The 25925-nt window shown below is 35.4% G+C and overlaps 1 protein-coding gene across 1 annotated transcript in view; it reads right to left on the reverse strand.

The window, feature by feature from the left end:
- Positions 1-25925, reverse strand: part of NBAS (NBAS subunit of NRZ tethering complex) — a 177495-nt gene that overhangs the window by 95045 nt on the left and 56525 nt on the right. Inside the window, exons 30-37 of the mRNA XM_074153641.1 lie at positions 24064-24176; positions 21227-21340; positions 13800-13913; positions 11870-12027; positions 9851-9949; positions 2374-2541; positions 1639-1752; positions 1259-1382 (exon numbers count right to left, since the gene is read on the reverse strand). Coding sequence (XP_074009742.1) covers positions 1259-1382; positions 1639-1752; positions 2374-2541; positions 9851-9949; positions 11870-12027; positions 13800-13913; positions 21227-21340; positions 24064-24176 — 1004 coding nt within the window. The remainder of the gene's footprint in view (positions 1-1258; positions 1383-1638; positions 1753-2373; positions 2542-9850; positions 9950-11869; positions 12028-13799; positions 13914-21226; positions 21341-24063; positions 24177-25925) is intronic.

Here is a 25925-nt window from a genome sequence, read left to right on the forward strand (position 1 = left end):
TTACACTTATGTGTAAGAACGTCTACTGACTACCAAAAGGTGTCACACAGCAGGAAGTATCACTAAAGATCTGCCAACTAACGTCATTTGCCCTAAGAAAGCAACTAATACTTTTTAATCCTTGCCTCCCCCTCCTTTAAGACACAGGAATCAGAGCTAGAAGTCTACGGGCTTTCAGCATGCAAGAAAAGAGATCGTAAATACTGATTTAAAACTATATTTGCATTAAGAGAGCATGAAAGGAACAAAATGTGAATACATCCCCATTTATACAACCTGTTGCTGACCTTTTCTAATTCACAGTGTTATTATATTACAGCTGTAGAGGTTATCTGTAGAAATAGCAAATATCTCAAACTACTGAATCATATACTTGTAGGACAAATATGCTGGTTTTCACTAAGCAGTTGAAATAAAAATGTGTGGCTTATGAAGAAAGTCCCACTTGAAACTTTTCTCATATTGCAAGTGATTAAATATAATCATTTTTCACGGCAGAACTTACCACAGAGTAAGATATAATAGAGATATCTTCCTTCAAACAACACTAACAACATGTAAATATTTAAACAGTTCATTTCTTAAACCAGCAGGAGACAGACAAAAGGAAAGACAAACAATCATAGGCGGTTTTGAGATCTTTTGGTTTTTTTTAAAAAGTGAAACTGTTTCAGGTAAATTATTAAGCATAACCTATAAAACATAGACATTTCAGAAGAAGACAAAAAGTTCTGATGATTCCAGAAGCAGCAGTGAAGCATTAATTACCAAATAAAATACTGTAGTGACCCTGAAATACTGAAATCTGCATACAAATTGGCACAGAATCTGAACAAGTGAATACACAAGCATACATACAAATAACATTAACACTGGGTTGCAAGTTTCCATTTAAATATCTGTACATGGTAGTATTCAGAAAACCTTCAACAATTTTTCCCTCCCACAATGCTCATACCTTTGTCAGCCCCCCCAAACATCAGTTTCTGCTTATTTAAAGCCAACTTTCAGATTGCAGGTTTCTAGCCTTTACTGAGTGACTCCTTTTAAAAATACCACTTCTCTTGAAAATTCTGCAGCTACTTCTATCAAGACTACTTACCAATGTAAGATGTTGAACCAGATCCCAATTCCCACAGAACACCCAGACAGTACTTCAGGTCATTGTGTGCAATTCCCCATATTTAAAACCATCCATGAATTCTCCTATGTTTACTCTATATAGTAAATACAGGAGTGGCTATACACATACACATACCTTCTGTTGTTGGAAGTAGGTCTTTTCCTTCACTTTTTGTTTCTGTAAGTTTCTGTGTTCTCAGCAATACTTCTGCAAAGCTTTCCAAAGAATTGTTCTGGTATGAGCCATAGCTGATTTCAGACTAGAAGTAAAATAAGATAACTGACACATGCACACTACACCCTGCAGTTACATTTAGCTCACTTATATCAGATGCAATTATCTACCTTGGTTCCTGCACTTGCTTTCTTTTGTGTTTAATGCTGAAATTTTTCCTACTATTGCACAAAATTTCAAATCCTTGCAAGTCACACAAATAATTCAAAATCCATACTGTTAATTAATTATAAGATCTCCACAAAAAATTAACACTTCAGAATTCTGTAACAGAAACTTACTTCTGCAACATATGGATCAGCAATTAGAGACTCATAAAATGGATGACAGCCTTGCTTTTCCACAGTGGCATTTTCTGCATGCCCACTTTTTAGTACACCTCCAAATTCTTGACCCTGGGAAAAGTAAGTGTAGTTTAGCCTACTCATAAAAAAACAAAACAAACCAAAAAAAAAATCATTAAAAAGTCTGTAACTGCTGTTCAGAAGGGAAGCAACAGTAAATGAAAACACTACTGAATTCAGTGGGGAGCAAGACAGGAGTCATCTTACATAAACCAATGCTAAATGAGGTCCAGTATTCTTAAAATAAAGAAAGAGAATCGTGTTCAAAAGTAGTACAAAGAAACTAGTATCATAAACATTATAGAAAATCCACTGAAATAGAGAAGGTAGAAAAGAGAAACTGAAAAGGAACAGCTTTGAATATAAGAGTATTTAAAGAGTAGACTTCACCGTGCTTTCTTCCCCAAAGTTCTGAAGTTCTGCCAAATTTCAACTATGCCTTCTCACACTATGCTAAGAAAGCTGGAGAAAACAGATTAGAAAACAAGAAAAGAAAACAGCTCTAGACCCCTTCTCTCATTAGGATTTGCTTGCAAACAATGCCCTAATGTCTCTTAGTTCATTTATTGATTTGAGGTCTTCAGTTATCAGATACCTACAAAGAAGCCTAGCTTTTATACTAATGCATCACTGAAGGTGTAAACACCTGGAGACACATCAGCAATCCCTTACATGTAATGGTCGAAGGTAAGTTAATGATCTCTTCCACCACTGTCCATCACTGACAGCGTGCAGCATGGCTTTTGTAGTCATAGTTGTGTTAGACAAAACCTTCATGGTTTTTGATGTTGTCCAGTACAACAAATCAGCAGACTGGCTAGAGGAAACGTTGGTTTCATCCTGTGAGCATATCCAACACACAATAGCAAGTGTTAGACTCATTCTTTAATTAGGTTAATGACCTAAAGCCAAATGCATTACTGTTCAGGCACACTATGTTAATAACATATTTTAATGATCATTAATTTAAGCAGCAGCCGTCATAAAAACAAACAAAAGACAAGTTAAAAGTGATGTAGAAGTTTCAATCTGGAGTAGCATGATCAGTAGAACATTTTGCCCCTTATTCAACTATAATCTCGTTTCCACAGACACCAGCTGTTCTTAATTCAAAAGTTTATAATGATAATATTTTACACAATTGTTGAATGCTTCTGTTAAAATAACGATCTCTCAACAAATAAGGAGATTGAGTATGCTAAAATTAATCTTCAATAATTCAAGAAAGCTTATAGTAGAGACAATCTTGTACTTGCACAGAGGTAGCATTAAGTTGAATTCTCAGTAGGGAAAATGGTGAAGAGATGTAAAAATTCATCTCCACGCCAAGTGAAAAAGTATCATCAAGATTTGAAATTCTGCAGTTGGCACTTATGAGGTACCAAATATAGCAAACCTAAAAGACTGCAAAAAAGAATCGAGACTCCAGCCTATTCTCAATCCCAAACTGCTTCTGCAATACATGCACGTATACGGCTACACGTTATGCTGCAAAACATCTTTACTGAGCCTCAGTAAACTCGCGTTTCTTAAAAGTGGAAGGCATGTTCCACAAATGGAGGTTTCTGTTACCAGCTCTCTCTCATGTAAAACATTTAAATAATACCCACACCATCCACATTGGTTGATCTGCGCTATTCTAATCTCGAAAAGTTTGTGTTAATTGCATGCTTTACAAAAGTTCCACAGTAAACATAAATACATAATCAGCATGCTAATGTAAGCACATTGTCTTCAGCAATAGAAAATATATTTTCCTCCATAGAGCAAATTTCAACAGCTTTATATCCAATGTTTCTCCCTAAAAACTATTATTCATTTCCCCATAAAATGAAGTGTACTGCAATAGAAAAATGTATACCTGTATAACTGAATGTGAGGTATTAGTTTACAAGTTACTAACTCATGACAAAACTTCAGACATCAGAGCAAAAGGATGCCAAGTTATGCTCCAGTGAATTATGTCCCACTGTAACTTCAGTGACAAAACAAGTTAGCTCCAATAAGGCAGAATTTCACTGTAGATGAATTTGGTTTTAGAACCTTTTACTGTAGTATGCATTAAATCACTGCCTCAAGCTGACCACTGAAGTAGCAGTCTGTCTTAAGAGGGATCGCAATGACAGGACATGGGGTAATGGTTTTAAACTGAAAGAGGGGATATTTAGACTAGATATTAAGAAGAAATTATTCACTGTGAGGGTGGTGAGGCACTGGAACAGGTTGCCCAGAGAAGCTGTGGATGCCCCATCCCTGGAGGTGTTCAAGGCCAGGCTGGATGGGGCTTTGAGCAACCTGGTCCCTGCCCATGGCAGGGGGGTTGGAACTAGATGGTCTTTAAGGTCCCTTCCAACTCTAACCATTCTATGATTCTATTCTATGATCTTAAGTCCTTCTTTCCATTAAGTCTTCAGCATTTTTTTCAGTCGTTTCTGAAATCATATTCTGCATTTCACAGATGGACCACGAATTAACTGATTGGCTAAACTGGAAATTTCAGCTCTTGATTCACCAAATGAAGAAAGAACATGCCAAGTAGAACAAGCCAGGATTTTTACGCCTCTGAAAAGTAAAAAGCAAAAGAAAATCCTAGGTCTGGTGGCTTGGTGGGGTGGGGGAGAATTTCTTGTTTGTGTGGTGTTGTTTTTTTTTAAATAAACCAGTCTTGGTACTTAGTATTCTGTATATACCGTTTAAAGTAAACTACAAAAATCTTTCATACTAATTTTTCTCTCTGCCTCCTTTTCAAGGAGACACTGCAGGACATCTAACTGATTCTCTATTGGTAAAAAATAAACCCAAACAAAACAGAACCAGAAAAAAAATCCCTCCCCAAGCTCAACTGCATTTGAGCAAAACACATTTTTTTTAAAATAAACGTTCTTCACTAGTGAGAAAACTAACAGGCTAATTGTATGCTGGTGTGTATGCTTCTAGAGCTCTACAGCTATCAGATGAACTATTGATTTTTTTCTAAAAACCATTTCAACTCTTACGAGTAATTACAGACTTCTCTGCACAAATAAGAATTCTGTGTTCTAAAAAGACATTCCTCCGTGTACCTGGAACAACAACACTTTCAGGCTGTAACTTTTACTATCCTGAATCAATCTCTCATAAATAAATGATTTCTTAGAGACTGTTGGAGGTCTCATTTTATGAAGACAACTTTAATCCCTTAATTGTATCTTCAGGAATAAGTTATAGTTTGGAGGTTTTGAGAAGTGTTTGAGATAAATTATTTTCTTGTATTATTTCTTTCTAATATCCTTTATAAAAGTAAGCACTTCCAATAAAAGAAATAGCACCAACAACTAATAAATTATTAGAAGTTATAATAAGTTAATCCTAAATTAGCATCTTAAAATTTTGTATGAATCTAAATTGATGTAAAAAAAAGCCAACAAATTCTGAATTATCAAGATATTCTAAAACAACAGCTAAAATATTTATACATATACATATGCTCATATTTACACATCAGTATAATACCAAACAGTCTAACGCAAGGACAAACAACAAAGCTAACTACTTTTTAAATAAACCACAGAAGAGTAATAAATTAGACCACCTGCAACACAGATTTTGTTTTTTGGTCTTTAATGACAATTAGTGAAGGTAAAAGGATCAAAACATGCAAAAAAAACCCCATACACTGTATACACTTTCTGAATTTTGAGTCATTATGCATTAAGATTATGAAGAAAACGTGAGGTGCAACAGATTCTGTTCATAAGACAGAACATCAAGTGTTAAAGTATTAACTTTCCTTTCTCTTTTTCACTTCTTGGTATTCCCATTGGAAAAGAATAACTTAAAATTTTACGTAACTATTCATGTTTATTCTACATTTATGTTTTGTTCCTTGGAGGGGTTTGCGTTGGTTTTTTTTAGGTTTTGGTTTTTTTCTTTGTATTGTATGTCACAGTTAATGAGCCAGCCTAATTGAAAACTCCAGTCCTAGATAAACTAGACCCCAGATGAGAGATTACGGAAAAGATTCAGCTCAAGATGACAACACTAAAATTCAGGTGTCATTGGATGTCTCAGCTCTTATTAGGACTATAATGTCACTGGAACCGAAAAAAGTAACCCGCAGGCTTAAGCACACACAATGCATTTGATTCGGCTGCTTAAACATAGGCTTTGATGACTGTCTGAGAGATATAGCAGTAATTAAGGTCTCTGCTTAACACTTGTAGATCTGACAGAGGACCTAGACTTTTGGGGTCAGTAGCTAAAGGACAGGAGGATAACTTAGAGTACCTCAAATTGCTATTAGCTATGATTAAGTAACTGAATCAAGCACCTAATGGCTAATTAACTGCATTGTTCTCTATGCACCATTGACTGGATCTCCACTGCCTACAACAGGAGTTTAAATAGTGCACATCTAGAGTTCCACGTTGAGATTTTTCTCCTTCTCCACACAAGAGTTCAGTGACACTGTAAATGAACATGATTCCTTCAGGAATTACAGCTACCTCTCTCTAAGAGTAATTCTAATTTAGTTATTACAGAAAAAAAAAAAAACAGTACATTTACTAAACCACAAAACACAGCTCCAGTTAATTGCAAAATTAAAGAAAAAAAAATCACAATTATTTGAAACAGCAGCTGGAGCATTATTTTTGCCCTAAGGTTCCAAAGACTGAAGGTGGAAGAGTTTCCACATAAATACAACATAATAATAATAATATATGCATGCCACAAATATAATATTCCCTAATAATTTCTAACCAGCAGGGATAAAAAAGCACGACATACCATTTAAATGTACACAAATGTTTTAAAAGATCCTGTCTTTTCCCAGATCTAGTGCGTGGGAAAAAACACAGAAGCAAAGAAATTGCTAATGCTGTTAATTGGAAATTTTCTTTGCTTTAAGGCACGTTTAAGAAAATCACTTCTAGAATTTGAAGATACTCTCCTCTAGAAATTATGTCCGCTCTCCTATCAAAGAGTTTGGTTTCAAGGAAACTGCAGATTTCTCTGGTGCTGATGTGCCACTTTACTGTAATTAAGTTTTCGCATTCAGATATGTAAAAGATAATGACTTTACTTATAACAGACATAATGCATGTCTTAAGTATCACGCAGATTTAACATAAAAGTCAGAGCTCATTTACAAGGCAATTGATGTTTATTGTTTCTACACAGCACAGCACCTTGTGACTACTTTAATCTAATAATGTTAGCAATAATATTCCAAAATGTTTTTCATGAATTCAGACTTTAATTTTCTGAGATATTTTGTTTGAGAAGCACCAGATTAGTTGGTTGAGGCATTTGTAGCACGCACTGCAGTGGAAAAAATGGTGGGGATTGGGAAAACTTAACATTTTGCTTAAAAATAATCTGCTATGTTGGAATGATTGTAGCTTCCAGCGGATAATTTCTCCAACAGATCTCAAGAGTTCAATCAACAGTGACAACCTGGCACTAAGGTAATAAAGTACGTCCTTGTGCAAATGCATTAGTTCCTACAGAATAATTTTGTGCCGCTTTATCATAGCAATCAGGAATTTCCTTCAGAGTAGGACCACCAAAAACTCAGAAAAAAGTTATACTGAAGTCAATCGGCCAGCAACGTTAAACACCACATTTCTACACAATCTGTGAAGATATGTAGCCAGTTGCTCTCAGGATTTCTGCAAGTTTCATAAGAAAAAAAGTTTCAGGGGAAAAACTTAAAACAACAAAAACGAAATTACTTTCTAGACATTTCTAGAGAGGAGCTCATCAAGAGAAGAACGATTGGCAAGCATGACCAGCTGGTGTTGCACGTTGTATAATGAAAAAAATGCCAGCGGCAACTAATGATTCAATACTAGATAAAGGTAAGAGGAGGTAAAAAAAGGTCACTAAAGCTTTGAAATGAAAAGTTTATATACTTACAGAGAGGTATTTTGAATGCAATAGAGAAACGGATGCCCAAACACATATATGCTAGAAGCTTAGTCAAGTAAAGATAAGGAAAATTACATTTAGAGCACCAATTTGAAAAGGTATCAATAAGTAAGAAAGGAGAACATTTGTTGACTCCTTGAGAAAAGGGTTCTGTAATTTAATCACAACATTAGAGTAAAAGAAAGCCTAAAGAAAAATCTTATAGTTTGTTTTTTCCTTGAAGAAACTGAAATTCTGTGCAAGACAATGAAGGTGAAGCACGAGGAATTAGCTGAAGTGGAACTATGGGATTCAGTTAAGTCAGAGAAACTGAGTTATTGAATATATTGCTTTTCTAACATTTCAGACATCTGTAACAAAAGAAGGGTTATACAGTGACTAAATTCTTGGCTATGTTTCTTCCTGTGTCATTGCAAGAAATGAAAGAAGCTGTAAATCCCTATTAAGTCAACTGGGAGAGAACAAAAAGAATTAGCAAATATACAGAACTCATTTCATAGTGTAACAGTCTGAAATATGACGTGCTAAAAAGCTGTATTAAAATAGGAAGGAAAAAAGCCTTAATGCAGCAACATACAGACTGGTCAGGGCAACTCTTTGCCTACTTCCAATTCTAACCAACCAACCACAACTAAGTGGGGCTGGAAGGAAAGATATATTAGAGAACATATGAATGGATAATTTTCTAAATGTGAATTCCTCAGCATAATGAAAATTGCTTTAGATATCCAAATTGAATTGATAATGAAGTTAATTAGCGAGTTTAGTGTGATAACTCACACTAGAGTGAGTTAACTCTGATAAACCCTTGAATAAGTTTTCGAATCATTTATATGCAATGTGTAATCATTCCGTCACAACATACAGTTTATAGTACTACAGCATATAAAAGGTGACGCATGACAAATTTGTTATATACATTAAAATATTGTAAACATATGTATCCACACCCACATCAGAAGGTTCTACTTTTCATAAACATCTCGCAGATTTACCAATTTCCAGAAAATAAAACACATTCATGCCTGTGAACAGACCTGTTCTTCACATCAGTGATTCTAGCAGAGAAAGCGTTTAGCTCTCTTCCTTTGACCACTGTTTCCAGTGCTGTTTTACTTTCCTACCCATTTATTTTTTATGTATGCAAATATGTATACGTAGGTTTACATATGCATTTACAAAGTATGTACGTATGCCTATACATATATAAACAAACATACACGAGAGATGAACATAGAAGTTGCCTGTTCCCATTCCAATAACATAAAGGAGAAGTGTAGGTTTTTAAGCTACATAGTGTTAAATATACCAAAGGCACAGTAGTGTGTTCCACCTACAGCTGTGATTGGTAAAATTTCCCCAAGGGTATAATGACACTGAGGCTGCAATTCAGTTACTTTTTGGGAAAAGCCAGATTATACAACATGAACCACGCCTTTTCTTTCTTTCTCTATTCTTTTATGCATTTCTTTAAGATTTTTGCCCTGCTTCGATCTGTTTACCACCTATAGAAATCATCAATTAAACAGAAAACAAAGGAAAAAAATAAATTTAGAATTTTCCACTCTGAAGAGGATGAAAAAGACATTCCTTTCTTTCATAAATACATTATTACATCTTCTTTAATGAGAGAAATGTACTTGCAATTGTAAATGTACATGCTTTTTTAAAAATAATTAACATGAAAAGTAGAAAGAATAACTGTAGACTTTTTTCCTGCTGCCCTACCTCTACTTCCAATGTTCCTTCTGATCTTAAACACAAAAATAATTTCACATGCAATATATGAAAATTATAATATTGCATCATGAAGTTTATGACGACTTTGCCGAGAACAAAGGAGAAAAATAAGTTTAATTCAAGACATTTTTAAATTAAATACGTAGCTTAGGTTTATTTTCAAATGTCTTGCTTTGCAATTGGGACAGATCAAAAAATCAAACCAACATTTATACATTTTATTGTGTTAAGTTTTGTTGCACTTTTCTCCTGCCTCAGGGTTTGTTTGTGCTACAGTGCTAAGACTGTGCAGGAAGAAGCAACAAAAAAAAAAAATCAGAACACTATATATAAGCAAAACCTTAATCTTAAAACAATTTAAGAACAGAAGTTAGTAGAATTATTTAACATTGTGCATTTTATCTAGTAAACAGGTAGCTGTTGCTAAAAACTCAAGTTCAGCTCTTCAGTATAATATGGAACACAATCATTAGTTCATAAAACTCCCTTTAAAGCTTACCTCTATATCCTTACTGATCAAAGAAGGTGGTCCTGAGATATTTACATTCTCACCTCCTTCTGAAGGAAGAAACTGGTAATTCACAGCCTGATAAAGAATCTGTAAATACAAAATAAATATACTCTCTTACCAGTCAAACAATCAAATGTAAGAATTATAACTGATGTCATAAGGAAACCCTAGAAAATCTGATTTAAAAGCTTCCATGATAGAAAAACCAGAGTGCAGGGGAAGACAGGGAGAAGAACACATAGGTATCTTTGACATCCTCTCACTATTCTAGTCCCTAGATAAAATGACCTTCCATTCTCTGTGATTTTTTTTTTTTTTGCTATTTTTCAGTCAACATAATCATTATTTTTTTTCAATTATATGCACCCTGCTGTACTACGTAGGCTAAAGAACTTCCATGAAAAACATCTATTACCTGAACTGTGCCTCTGAGGAGTTGGGCAACTCCACAGAAGCAAATGTTACACACGATAATAGTTTTGTGAGCAAAATTTCCACAGGCCATAGAACTGATGGAAGGTCCACAAAAGACACTTGAATATATCACCTGGTCAGCATGTGCTTCTGATAAATATTTTTTGCACCTATCTACATACAAAGACAGAGTGCTTGGACCAAACATGTAGGACCATTAAGAAACATGAGCTGAAAAGCTTATGCTTAGTTTATGAAGAAAGTAAATCGCAGACGAAACTGATTAAATAAGCTTTAACAGAAATCATGACCTGGGTTTGGCTTCCTGGGGCAAATACCAAATTAATCATCACTGAACTTTTGATACAAATGATACTTCATTAACAAAGGAACCTGAGCAACCAATTGAGTCTCAAGTTTTGTGAATGGAGAAGACGGAGAATCTTTTCCCTTGGAGAAGTGAGGATGCAAGAGGGTAATAGCCAGCGGCTGAGCAGCTGCACAGCACTGCAACCAACAGGATACAAAGCCTTTAGAAAGAATGAGACAGCGATATAGAGGCAGTGAATTCATAGGGAGTCTAACAAATTCTGACTTACAGTGCCAAGAGACTTCAAATTCTAATTCCAGGTATAGGCACATAGGGGGGGAAACAAGTTTTTCCTCATACGCACTGCTATATAAGCAATTCTGTAAAGAAAAAGGCTACACACTTGCAGCTGCATTAATTATACTGCATTGGTACTGTAGCCACTGCTCCCTTCTCCCCCATTCTTCAGGCACAGAATGCAAGCCCTCTCAGATGTTTTTATTAAACAAAGATAAATCTATGAACGTTGTGACCTCTTAGACAACTAAGCCAACTATGAACTCTAAAATAAGTAGTAGTATGTAGGCCAAGCCACAATTACGCTGAGCAGAAATTTAACATTTTGACAACCTAAATTACTGCACTGCAGTTTCAAATGAAACTTTTCAAAGGTTTGCTATGTCATCTCGCCATAACTTGTATTTAAATGCCACAATTACGTGTTCTCACAAATACAATATAATCAGCTGAACACCTAAGATCTGATTCTATTAAGAAGTCAGTCATTGCAGAATTAATAAAGATGTGTCAGACATAACGCCTGCTGTAGTTGTTAAAACTATAACATGGTTGAAATCAGTGAGAAAAGAATTTCATTGTATGTTGGGTACAGGTCATAAAAATGTAAGAATAAACATTTAATAGACATCTGGGCATTTAATGAAGTTGCATAACGGTGTAAACACCTGGAAAACACTGAAAAAAACCCATTTAACTGCATTTTCAAATAAAACATTTAAATCAGGCAATAAATGAAGAAATTAAGAGTACTAAAGATAGAGATACAATTACACTTCTATGTGAGAAGACAATTCATCATACAAAAATGCCTATAAAGAGACACCATTTGTTGAAATATAACAGTGAAAGCAGAAAAATGGAGTAGAACAAATATAAAATTGTTGGGGGGTGGAACGTAAGGGGACGAACTTTAAAATGAGCACAAGCCCCATTTACTCTGCTAAGTATTGAACTTGCATGAAAGAAGTTTCAGAAACACCTACCTGGGTTTGCAACGAACTGCTCACTCCCAGCAATGCCTCTATGGCACTTGGGGGACAGTGTGTCAGAGCAAAAGCCAGGAGTTCCTGACGCATCCCCAAATCATGGTAGCCTTCTGACTGCCCAAGCTGACTGCATACTTCCCAGCTTTTCGAATAACCTACGCAGGGACACAACCATACTTCTGAGGTTGGTAGGAGGATGCTGCATAATTCTTGCTGAATGAGATAAAGGAGGTTACGTGGCATTTCTGCAAATGCTTAACATCCTCTGAGAAAGGAACCATAAAGGCTCCATAAAACAGATGTAACTCAGCTTTAGATTGACCAAATGCACAGAAGCTTAATTATTATCATATTGTAGATATCAGTACAATAGGCATCTGTAAACCTACACAAAGTATTTTTACATATTGCAATAAGAAAATTATAATTTACTTCAGAGAATGATATTAAACACCTTACTGGAGCGGCTGCAAGAAAAAAAAAAATATGTATCACTTAATTATATTCAAAGAACCTCAGTTCATCTCAGAGTTTCCCCTCTCAATCCCACAGTAGAAGAGAGAGCCAAATAAACAAATCCCATCTTCCTTAGTATCTTGACACTTATGTATCATTTTCGTCCACTCATACCCTCATATATACAAATAACATTAACACCACAAATATTTTAAGAGTTTTAATAGAAAGGTAGATATCTAAGAGACCTGCACATTCCTACTAGCTACAGTCACATATTTTTACCTGTTTGAAAGGGGTACAGTGTAGAAAGACCAAGAAATCGTGCTTTCCAGAGGCATACAGAAAAGCTCCCTAAGGTTACATGTCTAATAGTTTAGTAACTATCTTATTACATACAGGAATTACTGTGTACATCTCCATTCCATGTATTTGTGCATTACATATGGCAAAAAACATTTGCATGTTTTTGTCTTGCAAAAGAATGATCACAAACAGCTAGGATCCATTTTTCTTGCATTAGGAGGAAATTACAGGAATCTGGCTGTCACCTCAGCTCCTATACATCACACGCATCTTTTGTCAGAAAGCCAAGAAATTAAGTTTGAAGATAGCCAAACAGACCTGGCAAATGTCTCTCCAAAAGTCTAGACCCAGGTTAAAGACACCTGAACCGTCTTCTATAACGTGCACACAATTAAGTAAGAAACCAATATCAGCACTTATTATTACAGTCTATAATACTGTTACTAAATACAAGACCCCTACCCAGATGGCTAACAAAATTTTATTTTCTTATAATTCTTTCTAGAGATGAACAAGTGGGACACCAATTGCAGAGAAAGATTTTACACTATGTGAATGAACTTTTGCAAACTGAACACATCTTAAGATAGATATTGAAATATGTTTCCCTAAAGAACTTTACAAAGAAATATGACTATGTATGTGTAGTGAATATTAACACACATGTTTAATCTCAACAGTGCTACACATGAACATTCATTAACACAAACATAATACCAAAACATAGTAAATGAGATTTAAACAACACAACAAATGAAAATTTTCCTTTGCTTTTTTACAAGAAAAAGTACTAAGGAGACAATTAAAAATGATGCAAAAAATAAAGAATTATCTGAATGACAGTTTGCAACTTCAGTTGAGAGATCTCAGTGAACCAAACTGATTTAGAAAAAGACCAACATTGCTCCAGAAGCCATAGCGGCTTAAGTATTTTGTAGTTCCATAAGTACGTGGAGCTCCTCCCCCGTGACAACAGGATTTGTCATATTTCAAACCACCTGCCTTCTACATTTGACATGCTGATGTCAGCTGAGTTCCACAAACAAGACGTAACTGATTTTTGAATTAAATGGACCAATCTGAAGCACCATCCTTCACAGTAAGCCAAGAGTCAGAACTCAGATTTCCACTACCATCACCCCACACCACCCCCATTTCACTTCACCTGTGGTCATGAGCTCCTGGCAATGCATACTAGCTGCTTTGTAGTCCTGGAAACTGAGAGCTTGTTCCACTAAAAGTATTAAAACTTGACCTTTTCTCTCCATCTGATCATCTCCTGCAAGAAAAATTAAATATTTCTATTAGTTAATTGGAATTAATGGTTAACTATATTTCTTAAGAAAACTACATGTCACAACATGAAAAATCCATCTTGAAATTGAAGCAGAAATAAAATTGTCTACTTTTTCCTGATGGAAACACTAAAAATAGTTATAAAAACAGTTGGCATCATAGCTGGCTAACGAAACTACACAGCTTGTTATGTCTAGGTTTAAAAAAAAGTTTTGAAAACTATATTTATGTGATGGCCAAGACATAGATCGAAACTGATATTTAAGGTAACAAACAAATAAAAATCCTCGCATTGAAAAAAAAAAATTGTGACCTGTAATAGGAGAAAAATTTTGAAATTTTTAATTGTTTTGTTACAGTATACAAAGCCCCAGTTTAAACTCCCACTTCACAGAGCCAAATAATTCATGAGATGTGGAAGACATAGGTACTTAGAAATCCCTACCTTCATAAACTGAGTGAGCAGAACTGAAACTATTTTTTCACACCATCTTGGTCACCAGACCTTCTGGACAATGCCTCTTCCCCCAGCTACAAGTCAAAAGTAATACTTCAGGTACTACTGATCTCATGAAAGTTATTTAATGACACCAGTTGGTCCAGTCTTGTGCTCAAAATAGTGTGTATGTCCATGCACTATATGAGAAGGTGACTAAACATACACAGGAAAAAATAATCTCATGCTATTCATTTTAATTTAGGAAAGAAGGATGGCAAGTAGCTAATAAAAATGAGTGGATTTTTTCAATACAACCTTCTTGCTCATGTTTCTCCCCTGTTATCAACAGCGATTTTACGCAGTCACTGCTGTTACAGTCATTTGAAAAGGGCACTGCTTTATGAAACTGTACTACTACAACTTGTGAAATGCAAATATTTCAGAAGGTTAAACAGATCCAGTTCCCAAAACTATATGTCTTTAAATTGCAAAGTGGTTATTTTTAACTCTACTTTGCAGGTCCATCAATGCAGGCAAAACAAATTTCTTTTAAAAGCTTTCTCAAAAGAGAAGATGTAGCAGTTGCGCTAAAATGACATTCAGGGAAGTGAAGTTACCCTAATTACTGAACTCAATCAAGATTCCCCTAATCCCCGCACGTCATAGCTAACTCAGCTGGGAGGACAGGTTGACTTCCCATCGTTTTATCTTTTGGCCTCTTGCTCTATGTACTGCCAACACACAATGTTGCAAATTAATCACATCCAAAGCTCTTCTGTTGCAAAATTTTGCCCTCCGGAACCTGGGAACTTCTCATCCGGGCAAAAGCAATTACAGACCACAAAGCGGTGCTTCTATCTACACGAGCTAAATGTGAACTGTCATTTCCATAAGCAAGAGACCTGTACTTGCCACTCACCTTCCGATGCCTGCTTCACCCTGACAGCTTTACTACTTACAAAGAGATTTGACTAAGTAGCAGACACAAATAAAAGGCAAGAGAAATAATTAAACCATTGTCCCTCAGATTTCAGTTAGACAAAATAATCACTGCTATTTATTGCTACTTAAAAATCAGTGGGATGGGAGGGAAGAGAGAAGGAATACACAAAGCAAGGAATGGTTTTCTTCTTAACTGTGCTTGAGCAGTCATAGGCTGACAAGTGTCCAATCCCCAATGTTTTAGCCAATTAGTTTTGATGCAGTAGGATACATCTCTGCGTGTTTTACGAAACACAAGCTAGTAATATAAGGATGGCTTTCCTTATATTCCTTTCCAGTCCACGGCAATGCTAGCTCATCTGATCTCCACTGTCTACTCATTTAAACTTCCATTATTTTGGCACACACTGTTACGCCACAGAACAACCCTCAGCTCCGATGTGACTAGTGAATCCCCTACGACGCACGGCCCCAGCCCTTTTTCACCCTGCTTTCCATGCTCAGCAGTTCAATCACCTAAAACACAACCCACTGCAGATTAGTGGCACGTTCTTGTTCTTCTATTCAAACATGAAAAAATTCACTGCTTCAGATTCGTGATGCCTCACTTGAAGGCATTTTTAATAATAAAGTCTTATAAAAGTGAAAGTTTTGAATTCCAGGTTGCTCCTCTTGCCATTCTGACACACAAAGATTTTAATCCAAGAAAGGTTCAATGAGAAAAACCATTAAAATGGTGACCTTATTATATTACACAGTAATTCTGCACTAAGCCTTGATGTTAATGTCTGACATCCAGACTCAAACAAATGAAGTTCAGAAACTGGAAAGGATATCTTAGATTTTGTTTTCCTTTTATTATTTGTGAAAGTTTGTGTGTGTTCAAGCTCCTTCGGACTATTGTCTCCTTACATCATAAGAAAAAATGCATTTATATTCTAACAGTTACTCCACTCAGTAAGGTTTAAGTCTCCAAAGTTCTTTCCACCTCCTTTTATTACAATGTTTAGCATTAAGACAGAAGTTGATATAAGCAGATATGGCATAATACCTGAAAGGAGGTTGTAGCAAGGTGGGGGTTGGTCTCTTCTCCCAAGTAATAAGTGGGACAAGATAGGAACAAGAGGAAATGGCCTCAAGTTGTGCCATGGGAGGTTTATATTGGATTTTTGGAAAAATTTCTTCACTGAAAAGTTTGTCAAACATAGGAACAGGCTGCCCAGGGATGTGGTTGAGACACAATCCCTGGAGGTATTTAAAAAATGCGTAGATGTTGTGCTTAAGTACATCGTTTAGTGGCAACCTGGCAGTGTTAAGCTAATGGTTGGACTATGACCTCAAAGATCCTTTCCAACCTAAATGATTCTATTACAAGTGATGAGAGGAAAAATATGGAAGGTCAGAAATAACAGAAAATATTTTTTTATCTTGAGAAATAAAGTATGTTCAAATACTTTTTAAAAGTTTGGATCCAATTTGGGTAATATAAAGAAAAAAAAAAAAAGCTTATTGAAACACTTTGAGTAAGATGCATGCTGTATTTGTGAGTGGATGAAACAACATTGTCCTGAGCGAAACCATGTCATAAAAACTTAAAAGTCAAATGGTATCAAAATTGCACGTATACTCCAGAAATTCTATGTCACCTACATTTAGGAGATCAGAAACCAGCTGTATGGTTACTTCCACAGGCATTAAGCAAGAAACTCAGTGTTGAGGAAGGTGGATTTCAGAAATAAGCTTTGACTTAGGAATGTGAGCAAAGCTTAGAATTATTAGAATTAGCTTATAGATACTAAAAGTAACTAAACTATCACAGAAGTTGTGAAAAAAACTAGATCTTTTTGATACACAGTAACAGTAAGAAGATGCTCCTAATTCTGTAAGTTGTTTGTGTTTTTTTTCACTCCTCTATTTCGTAAGCAAGTAATTACATATAGTGAATTCTTTCACGTCCTTTCTTAACTGAGAGCATGGACTAAGTGAGGATCGTGAGCTGTAAAACAGCTCCAGCTCCCTGAGCAGGTGCAGATTTTCTGGCTGTCATCCTGAGCACATTCTCCCTCACTCACTGTGCCCATCTGTGAAATTAAGATAACACTTGTGTGCTTACTTTACAGAGGTAGTGACGTGAAGCTTAACTAGAGTTTACTGTCATTAATCAAACACTTTAAAGCAATTAAGAAGCTAGCTGATATATCATTACCTAAGCAATAGTTCTGCTTTGGTAAGTATGAATATAAATTCTATCCCTCGCTCTCAGTTCTGCTCTCTAAACAAACTGTATTCAGAGAACACAGCTCCCAAAGCTCTTTGAGGATGACCGTGTGCACTCTACCCTTGGGTGCACAGCAAATGCATTCTCTTAGAATTGCAACTCAAATAGATATGGTCATACTATTTTATAAGCTATATATTATATATGGTATAACATAGCATATACTCTATACATACACACACATACGTATAAAATTTATATAGGTACAGACAGGTGTAGTAAACAGGTCTTTCACAATCAGTGACCATATGTGGTGGGTGGCAGGGGGAGCAAAGAGGGGGAAATGCCAAAACAAATTCCTCTAGTTTGCAGATACAGCACAAGAAAGGACTTGACTCGTAGATACACATGGTGGATTGGGAATGGAAGGGACTGTAAACTTGAGCGTGCATAACCAATACCACTAAGTATGTTCCACAAGACAAAATTAGAACTTCTTTCACAGCAAAGGTGGCTCATACATCAGGATAATTGTGTAAGTAGTGAAAACCAATTAGGGACAAAAAACAATTCTTTCTCCCAACAGCACTTTATCTAATTCTTCATTAAGCAAGTCCATAAAGTTCAATCCCTAGAGTTTTTTTCAATATCCAGACTCACCCCAATATATCTCCATAAAACTTTCAACACAAGCTGTTAGAAATCAAGTTACCCTTTCCCAGTGGTTTTAAGCCTGATAACAAAGACTATCTGTGCTCAAACTGCAAGGAAGATTTTCCTTTTTAATATTCAGTTTAAAATACGATATACTCATTCACAAATCTTAAAATCTGTATGTGTGAGCTGCCCTTTTGGCTACAAACTAATTTGTGGAATAGTATTAGCATTTGTTATCATTCTTATGGCTGCCAACTCCTAAAATAACTCTTCATCATATTAATAATTAATCATAAGTCAATAACTTAAATTACGAGTTGACAAATACAGAAATACCATTTCTACATGTCTTGCTTTAATTATTTAATATTGTTTTTATACCTACTATTGAATTTTACAAGACTTTTCATTTACAGACTATGATTAAGGCTATGCCAGCACTCCACTTAAAATCTGTTTTTAAAGGTATTATTAATCATAAATCATATGCAACTTCAAATTCAGTGTAAGGTTACCTATTCCAGCACTCACTGGAAATACACGCAGCAGTAACTGAGGACCTAAAGAGTGAAGCTCTACAGACTTTCTTTAATCTGTTGGAAAAACACTGCATTTGTATGCATGACTTAAAACACCAATGACAATCATGTTTCTTTTGTATGATTTTGGATACTCTTCGTCAATGGGATGGAATGTCAGGCATAAAAAAACCTGCAGTAACAGTGGTGTGCTGTTTATAACTTTCAAGTCCAGAAAAACTAAAAAATGATTAAAGAAATACTGAGTTTCTTAAAATGAAAGAAACCTGTTTTCCATAGCCCATCTCCTACAACAGATACATTTAGATAAAATTCAAAGCTATAGCATTCTCACACTGAATTCATATCTTGCTTATAAATGAATATCCTGTATGTACAGAAAACAGTATTTCTAGATAAGTGATACTAGTCATCCCTCAGTGACAATGAAATCACAGGAGTTTGAATCACAAAAGCTTAAAGCTTTTTATTAAAAAACAAAAACAAAAACAAACCAAAGCAACAACATCAGCAAAAAACCCCACAAACCCACACCACATAAGAATCTCCACCACAGAAAGTCACTACTGGAAATGTCATCTTGCTATTTTTGCCTTTTAAGTAAGTGTTAAGCTATAACCAAAAAATAACTTTGAAAGTGACCGAGTTGGTTCTTTAGCATAAGAGACAAGAAAAGCCAGTGTTACCAAGATTCACTCTTGAAATAGACTTTTACTACAAAAATTCCACACTTACCTTTAGAGTTATTCTCGAGGTTAACCCTTAAAGTCAGAGAACCCAGCATTCTTCAAATAAATATGCAATTTGTAGCATAAGTAGCAGTTTTTATATCATTCACCTGCTTAAAAATTAACCACCTTGCACATTCGTCTTCTGGTTTTCTCCAGCCCAGTAACCACAGAGGAGAAAAATCAGGAGGCTATTTTTCTTTTAAATCTCTCTTTTCAATGATGCCTCAATAAGCACACAGACATTACCGTATCAATGAGCTCTATATGAATTCCCTACGGTTATCTACCTAATACACGCTGCCCCTCATTTTTCAGTCTCTGGAGATGGGAGCCACAAGTTTGGTCCCTGGTCAAAGGTACACACTAGGGCACTGTAGATACTGATCTACAACCAAGGCACTAGGAGAACACTACTGGACAAAGTACTTTGTGTTTTTAAGCTTCACAGAAATGCTGTGGATTTTGCTTTTCTCTTATATGAAGAGAAACATTTAGATACAAAAGGAAGGGAAAAGAAAAGTCATCAGCATTAGCCTGGAGAACCCAGAATATAAAGAAGAAAAATTGACAGTTTTTAACTTGGTGTGGGAAGAAGCAGAGAAGAGAGAGAAGAGTTGTACAGCAATCTTGTTTTACAAACCAATATGGAGATTTTTTTTCAAAAAGTTTTGCAAGCAAAGAAAGAGAAGTTAAGACTGTCACTCTGGTTTTTCTATAGAACAGGAGATTACATGTAAAATGAACAAATATGTAGACTGAATCCAGCTACCTAACATGGTACCACCCACTCCCCTCTGCCATCTTTCAAGTAGTAGCGCTACCTAACAGAAGCACCGAGCTTATCAGAGTCATGCCGATGTTTCCAGCAATCCCTTTCTTTAGGACCTAGGCATCTCAGGAGGTCAACATTCTAACTTCTGTACTCCTGTTTATAACCTCACCCAACCCTATATATATAAACACTATGCAAAAATTGCCAATACTAAGCTTCCTGAAAACATCGCAACATATTCTTAAATGATTTGACGAACAGAGAGAGAAAGAAACTAGCCAGGCATGCATCAGTGACAAAGCAGCAATATATTGATTTTTATATACCATGCTGCACGAAATATGAATATCTATTTCATATTATATATTTCTCTATTCTATTTCTACATCATACAAATGCAGCAGTATTATATTTGCAGTTGCATTCGTAAAGTATTTTTCAAAAATCAAAAGGTCTGCCAGACACTTTAGATATCCTTAGGATTCAATCCTTGAAGATGTTCAGCTCTTCAGATGAATACTCAAGCTAACCTATCATTTTTAGTGCACAAAGCAGATACATGAAGCACAGACAAAAGTCTAACAGCTAAGTTTATGTATTACAGATGACTTCTTTTCTCATTTAAGTTATACTACCTTATTTGACAGAGACAATAAGATTTACTGGTATTTTAGTACTACCAATTAACCGTAAAACAAAACATTCTCAGCCACAACTCCTTCAATCTGAAATAAGCTTTTACTCAAAATCCAGATTAGACAAGGTTGCTTTTATTTTAGGTATTAGTGGAACATCAGAGCAGCTGAAAATATCAGCTGTTTTACAGATAAAATATTTCATTCATGTAAAATATTTCACTACCCCCCTAATGATTGCTCTTCCAGATGACTTTTTAGTGATATCCTTGAATGCACATTCTAACGATCAACTCAAATGTCCCACAGCATAACACAAATGTATGTTGCATTGCAATTCAGTGTTTTATTAACACAGCTTACCTGCAACCCTTAGCAAATTTGCAAGTCCCAGGAGTTTAGCAGACTGCTTATAGTTCGTTGGCATCTGACTAAGGCAGTCCTTGATGAGACTAAGTCGATCTGAACATAAACGCACTGTTGGAAGAAGAACAGGTGTTAGAGGCTGTACAAACGAACCCAACTGCTGTATTTCTGGTTAAACAATGCAGCCGCAGAAAAAGTGCCAGGGACTGTAAGAATGCGAACACAGTCTGAAAACCAGCCCAAAGTTACTTGCAAGCAGATCCTCAATTATACCTACAAACAGAAAGTTAAAATAACACTACAATATATCCAGCCCCAATCACTAGCAAGTCAGGCTAGGAAGGCAGGAAGAAGATGGAGATTGACCTGAATAAAAACTTATTTTCATTTCAGGTTTTCAGAATCAATGTTTTTAAGTTTATACGACTAGCCATATGCCTATATATGAACTTTTTTTAATATCATTTTTGCAACATTCTCAGAAAATCTGCTAAAACAGACAATAACTTTAATTCAGCATGTTGCAAATAACTAATATTTCACACAACATTTTATTTTAGGGTGGACAGGACATCACAGAATGAATGGTCATAGGCAAAATTTTCAGGCTGCTTTAATTTACATAAATATTTTCTGAGCAGGTGGAGGGACAGCCTGCAAATCACCACATCCTGGGAAGCTCATAATTAGTACTGTTTCACAAAATATTTTACCAAGAATTAAACACAAAACTTAATTGTATATTTTAATATCATGAACCTATTTCAGTGCTCTTTTTAGTGGTGGATAACTTCAGGCTGCTGCTTTAAGAAGGTAACATTTTCATTCCATGCAAGTTCTCAGAACACAGAGGAACAGCATGTGGATCTTCCACTTAACACTCAGCAAGACATTAATGTCTGCATTAGCATACTGGGCTTAAAACATATGATATTAGGTCTCTCAGTAACAGCAAAGAAACACTCACATAATGAAAACTCTTAATAAGTTCTGGAAATTGAATTAAACGAATTCAGAATGGAGAAGCAGGAAAAGGTCACGCTTTTAGTTAATTTTTAATATTCTATCACATACATGTATTAGTACACAGCAGTAACATACTTTCATTCACCAATTGTATAAGCAAGATTTTTTTGACATATCTAACATAACTGAAAGTAATCTGAAATCATACCATGGATCAAACACTTTATCAATAGACATGGACTTCTCTTCACCTCTTATGTTAATAAGGAGTCTCCAAACCAGATTTTCTTAAAATACACCGTAACAGTAGTTCACAACCTTAACTGCTGAGTTTGCTAAAAATACAAGACAGGGGGAAGCTCTACAGAAAACTAAACATAAAAGTACAAATAAAAGCCTATTGCTAATTCTTACTGTGAAACTAAATGATCCTTGATGTTATTTTAATGAAATTCTATCAAAGTAACTGACCATTTAAAGGCTTTCATTAAAACTTTAAAACATAATTTTAATCTTATTAGATTAATTTGATTTACATGAAAGATACTGAAGAAAGGATAAGTCAAGATCATTAATAGTATTACAGGCATGATTTCACATATGCTAATTAATTTAGCTCAGTTGTATTACACTTACTGCTAATGCAATATTATATTTCCACTTTCTGTTTGTTTGTTTTTAAGAGCTACCTTCACATCCACACTAAAGAAGGTGAAGAAAATAAAAGCATATTTTTCTACAGGCTGACCAAACTGATTAAAAAATAACTGTGGTCTAGGAGTCAACTGTGCAATATTGCAAGATATAGAAACCATACTTATTCTCAGTCAGAAATGGTAAGATTCCCAAGTATAATGTATGGAGCATCATCTCACTTTGAGGGAATACTTGGAAGAGAAAAACACAAACAAACAAACCCACAACACAACAAAACAAAAAACAAAAACAAAAAGAGAACACCAAAGTAACAAGAGCCACTGAGAACACATCCACCTCATTTTCCACAGATCCACAAGTGCTTTCCATAAATTCCAGTATTTCTCTGCACAAAGACATCAGCATGTTTCCCTGGTACTCAGTGCTCTTCTCAGCCAGTACTTTTAGAGTATTTTCAATACCAGTGCTCATGCAGTTTCACATAGCTGCCCACATACCATACATTCAAGCTTCACTGAATGCCAGGTAGATGAGCTCTCTTGTATTTCTTTCACTTCAAAAAGTGGGTTTAGCTTGGCATATATCCATAAGCAATAAAATATACTGCAATATACTCCATTTTCCACTTTATGTCATTGTCCATAATCATCCTTTCTTTCCAACTTCTGTCCAACAACTTTCTGCACCATTGCAGTCAGAGCTCCAAAACAGATTTAAAGTTTCAAACAAGTTGTTAGAAGAAATACCGTGTAAAAGGTCACTTCCATTCTCACTGGGTTTTATATACTTCAAAATGAAACAGCCTAGTGGAGACATGAAAACTGCCTACGCATGAAATACCTCTCTCCCGCACATTATTTCAAAGCTTATAAGCACATAAGCAAGTGTAGACTATTTTGTAAATGAAAGGTGAGCCCAAACTATTTCTGCTGAAGTTACCAAAAGCTTTAGATACTCAGTACCTTAATTATTAAAAAGTCCTGCTAAAAATAAATCCCAAAACACAGATTCCATATGCAGACATCTTTCTTATCTCAGATAAAGTGAAAAACAATTTTTTTTAAAAAAAAACATTTTTTGGTATGTGCCTGTAAAGCTCTTTGAGGCTGGGAACAGACCTTTTAGTTTACTCATGCAACAGCAAACTATTTGTCATGCATATTTATGTATGCGATTCAAGTAATCATATAAAGAATAAAAACATGCAGTACCTTGTAATGGTAATATTTTCACCCCAAATTCTTCAAGGTAGCCAAGAGCACGAATGAGATCTAGCTCCTCCTGAATAGCACTTGGACAGTCTACAATAAGTTGCAGACAGCACCTAAACAGGAAGGAAACAGTTTTTTTTCTAAAGAATGTTGAATAAATTCAAAGTTTAGTTTTGTGGAAAAAGTTTACCTGTGAGTAAAAAAAAAAAAAAACAACCCAAACAAAAACAACAAAAGAAAACAAACCACAACGAGTAATCTACTGTGTCTATGAAATGTCAAAAATGTTACTAGTCCTATAACACATTGTGTTTGGCACTATTTCTCTGTTATGGTCGGCTAAACATTTTAACCAAATTCTATTCTTGGATTGCCGCAATCTTCTTCATCTAGTTGTGATAAGAACATCGCCTAAACCCTCTCGAATTTAGATGTGCAATTAATTTAATGAAAGACATTGAAGACACATGTACTGAAGTATGTAATTATTTAGGGAAAAATTTCTCACATCACTACTGCAATTTGGTGTTGCCATATACTAGAAGGTAAAAACAAACTGCTGTAAAAAGTTGATGTCACAGATTCAATTTCCTCAACCAGGTGCAGCAAATAAAAACAAAGCTGATTTAAAAAAAAGTCTACATACACAAAATTTCTCTGAAGATTAATTAATGCATACAATGATAAATAACACAGTATTTTGAATAATTTTTTTAATCACATGGTTTATGACTATTATATTGACATCGTCAGCTTTCAGATATAATTTTGAAACAAAAATTGCATTCTGGTAGAGTATGTTCATATGTAGCTTTAGTAATAAGTGATTAACAAAAAACCCAAATGCAAAGTAGTCTCAATGATTTAAAATGGCTTAATTCATCATGCACATTAAATCAAGAAAGTAATTTTTTTTTTGTGCACTTTGTCATATGGCTTTTATCTCTACATGTTAATTAAGAAATAGACATGTTTACATCAAAAATAAACCTGTATGTTAGCTACATTCCCATCTGAACCCATCGCATTTCTGAGGAGCACTGACAAACATTTCAGGGTAAAGCGGAGATTAAAACAGGAATGGAAGGAAAGCAAACTAGCTAAAGATATAAATACGTTCCACCTAAAACAACTCATACAGGAAGGTTACTAGGAGACCTACACACTGTGATAATAACTCACAGAAATAAGTCAAGTTACCATGAAACAACAGATTGGAGAGAAGTCAGAGAAGGACCAAAACATCTTATGAAATGGAATAAACACATGGTCACACATTCACAGCAAGTATTCAAGCTATAAACCGCATATTTTGAAATATCACTGTAAAACTGTAAGATAAAATTTGATCACAGGACCCATATGAGATATTAAAAGCAATGATCCTTTCTATTTCCAGAGCCTGCTGGTGGACAAGAGTCTCAACAGGAGACTGAGGAAAAAACAATTAGTAAATAAACCCTAGTTTTATGACAGCATTAAATCAGTTTTTCATAGTGATCACAGAACACTTTGGGTTGGAAGGGACCTTTAAAGGTCATCTAGTCCAGCCCCCCTGGAATGACAAGGGACATCTTCAACCCAATCAGGTGGCTCAGAACCTCGTCCAACCTGACTTGGAATGTTTCCAGGGATGGGGCATCTACCACCTCTCTGGGCAACCTGTTCCAGTGTTTCACCACCTTAATTGTAAAAAAATTCTTCTTCATATCTGCTCTCAATATACCTGCTTTTAGTTTAAAACCAGTATCTCTTGTTCTGCTGCAACAGGCCCTGCTATAAAGTTTGTTCCCCATCTTTCCCATAGGCCACCTTTTAGTGCTGAAAGGCTGCAATAAGGTCTCCATGGAGAGTTAGCTTCT

The sequence above is a fragment of the Numenius arquata genome, chromosome 9, assembly GCF_964106895.1.
Source record: "Numenius arquata chromosome 9, bNumArq3.hap1.1, whole genome shotgun sequence".
NCBI lineage: Eukaryota > Metazoa > Chordata > Aves > Charadriiformes > Scolopacidae > Numenius > Numenius arquata.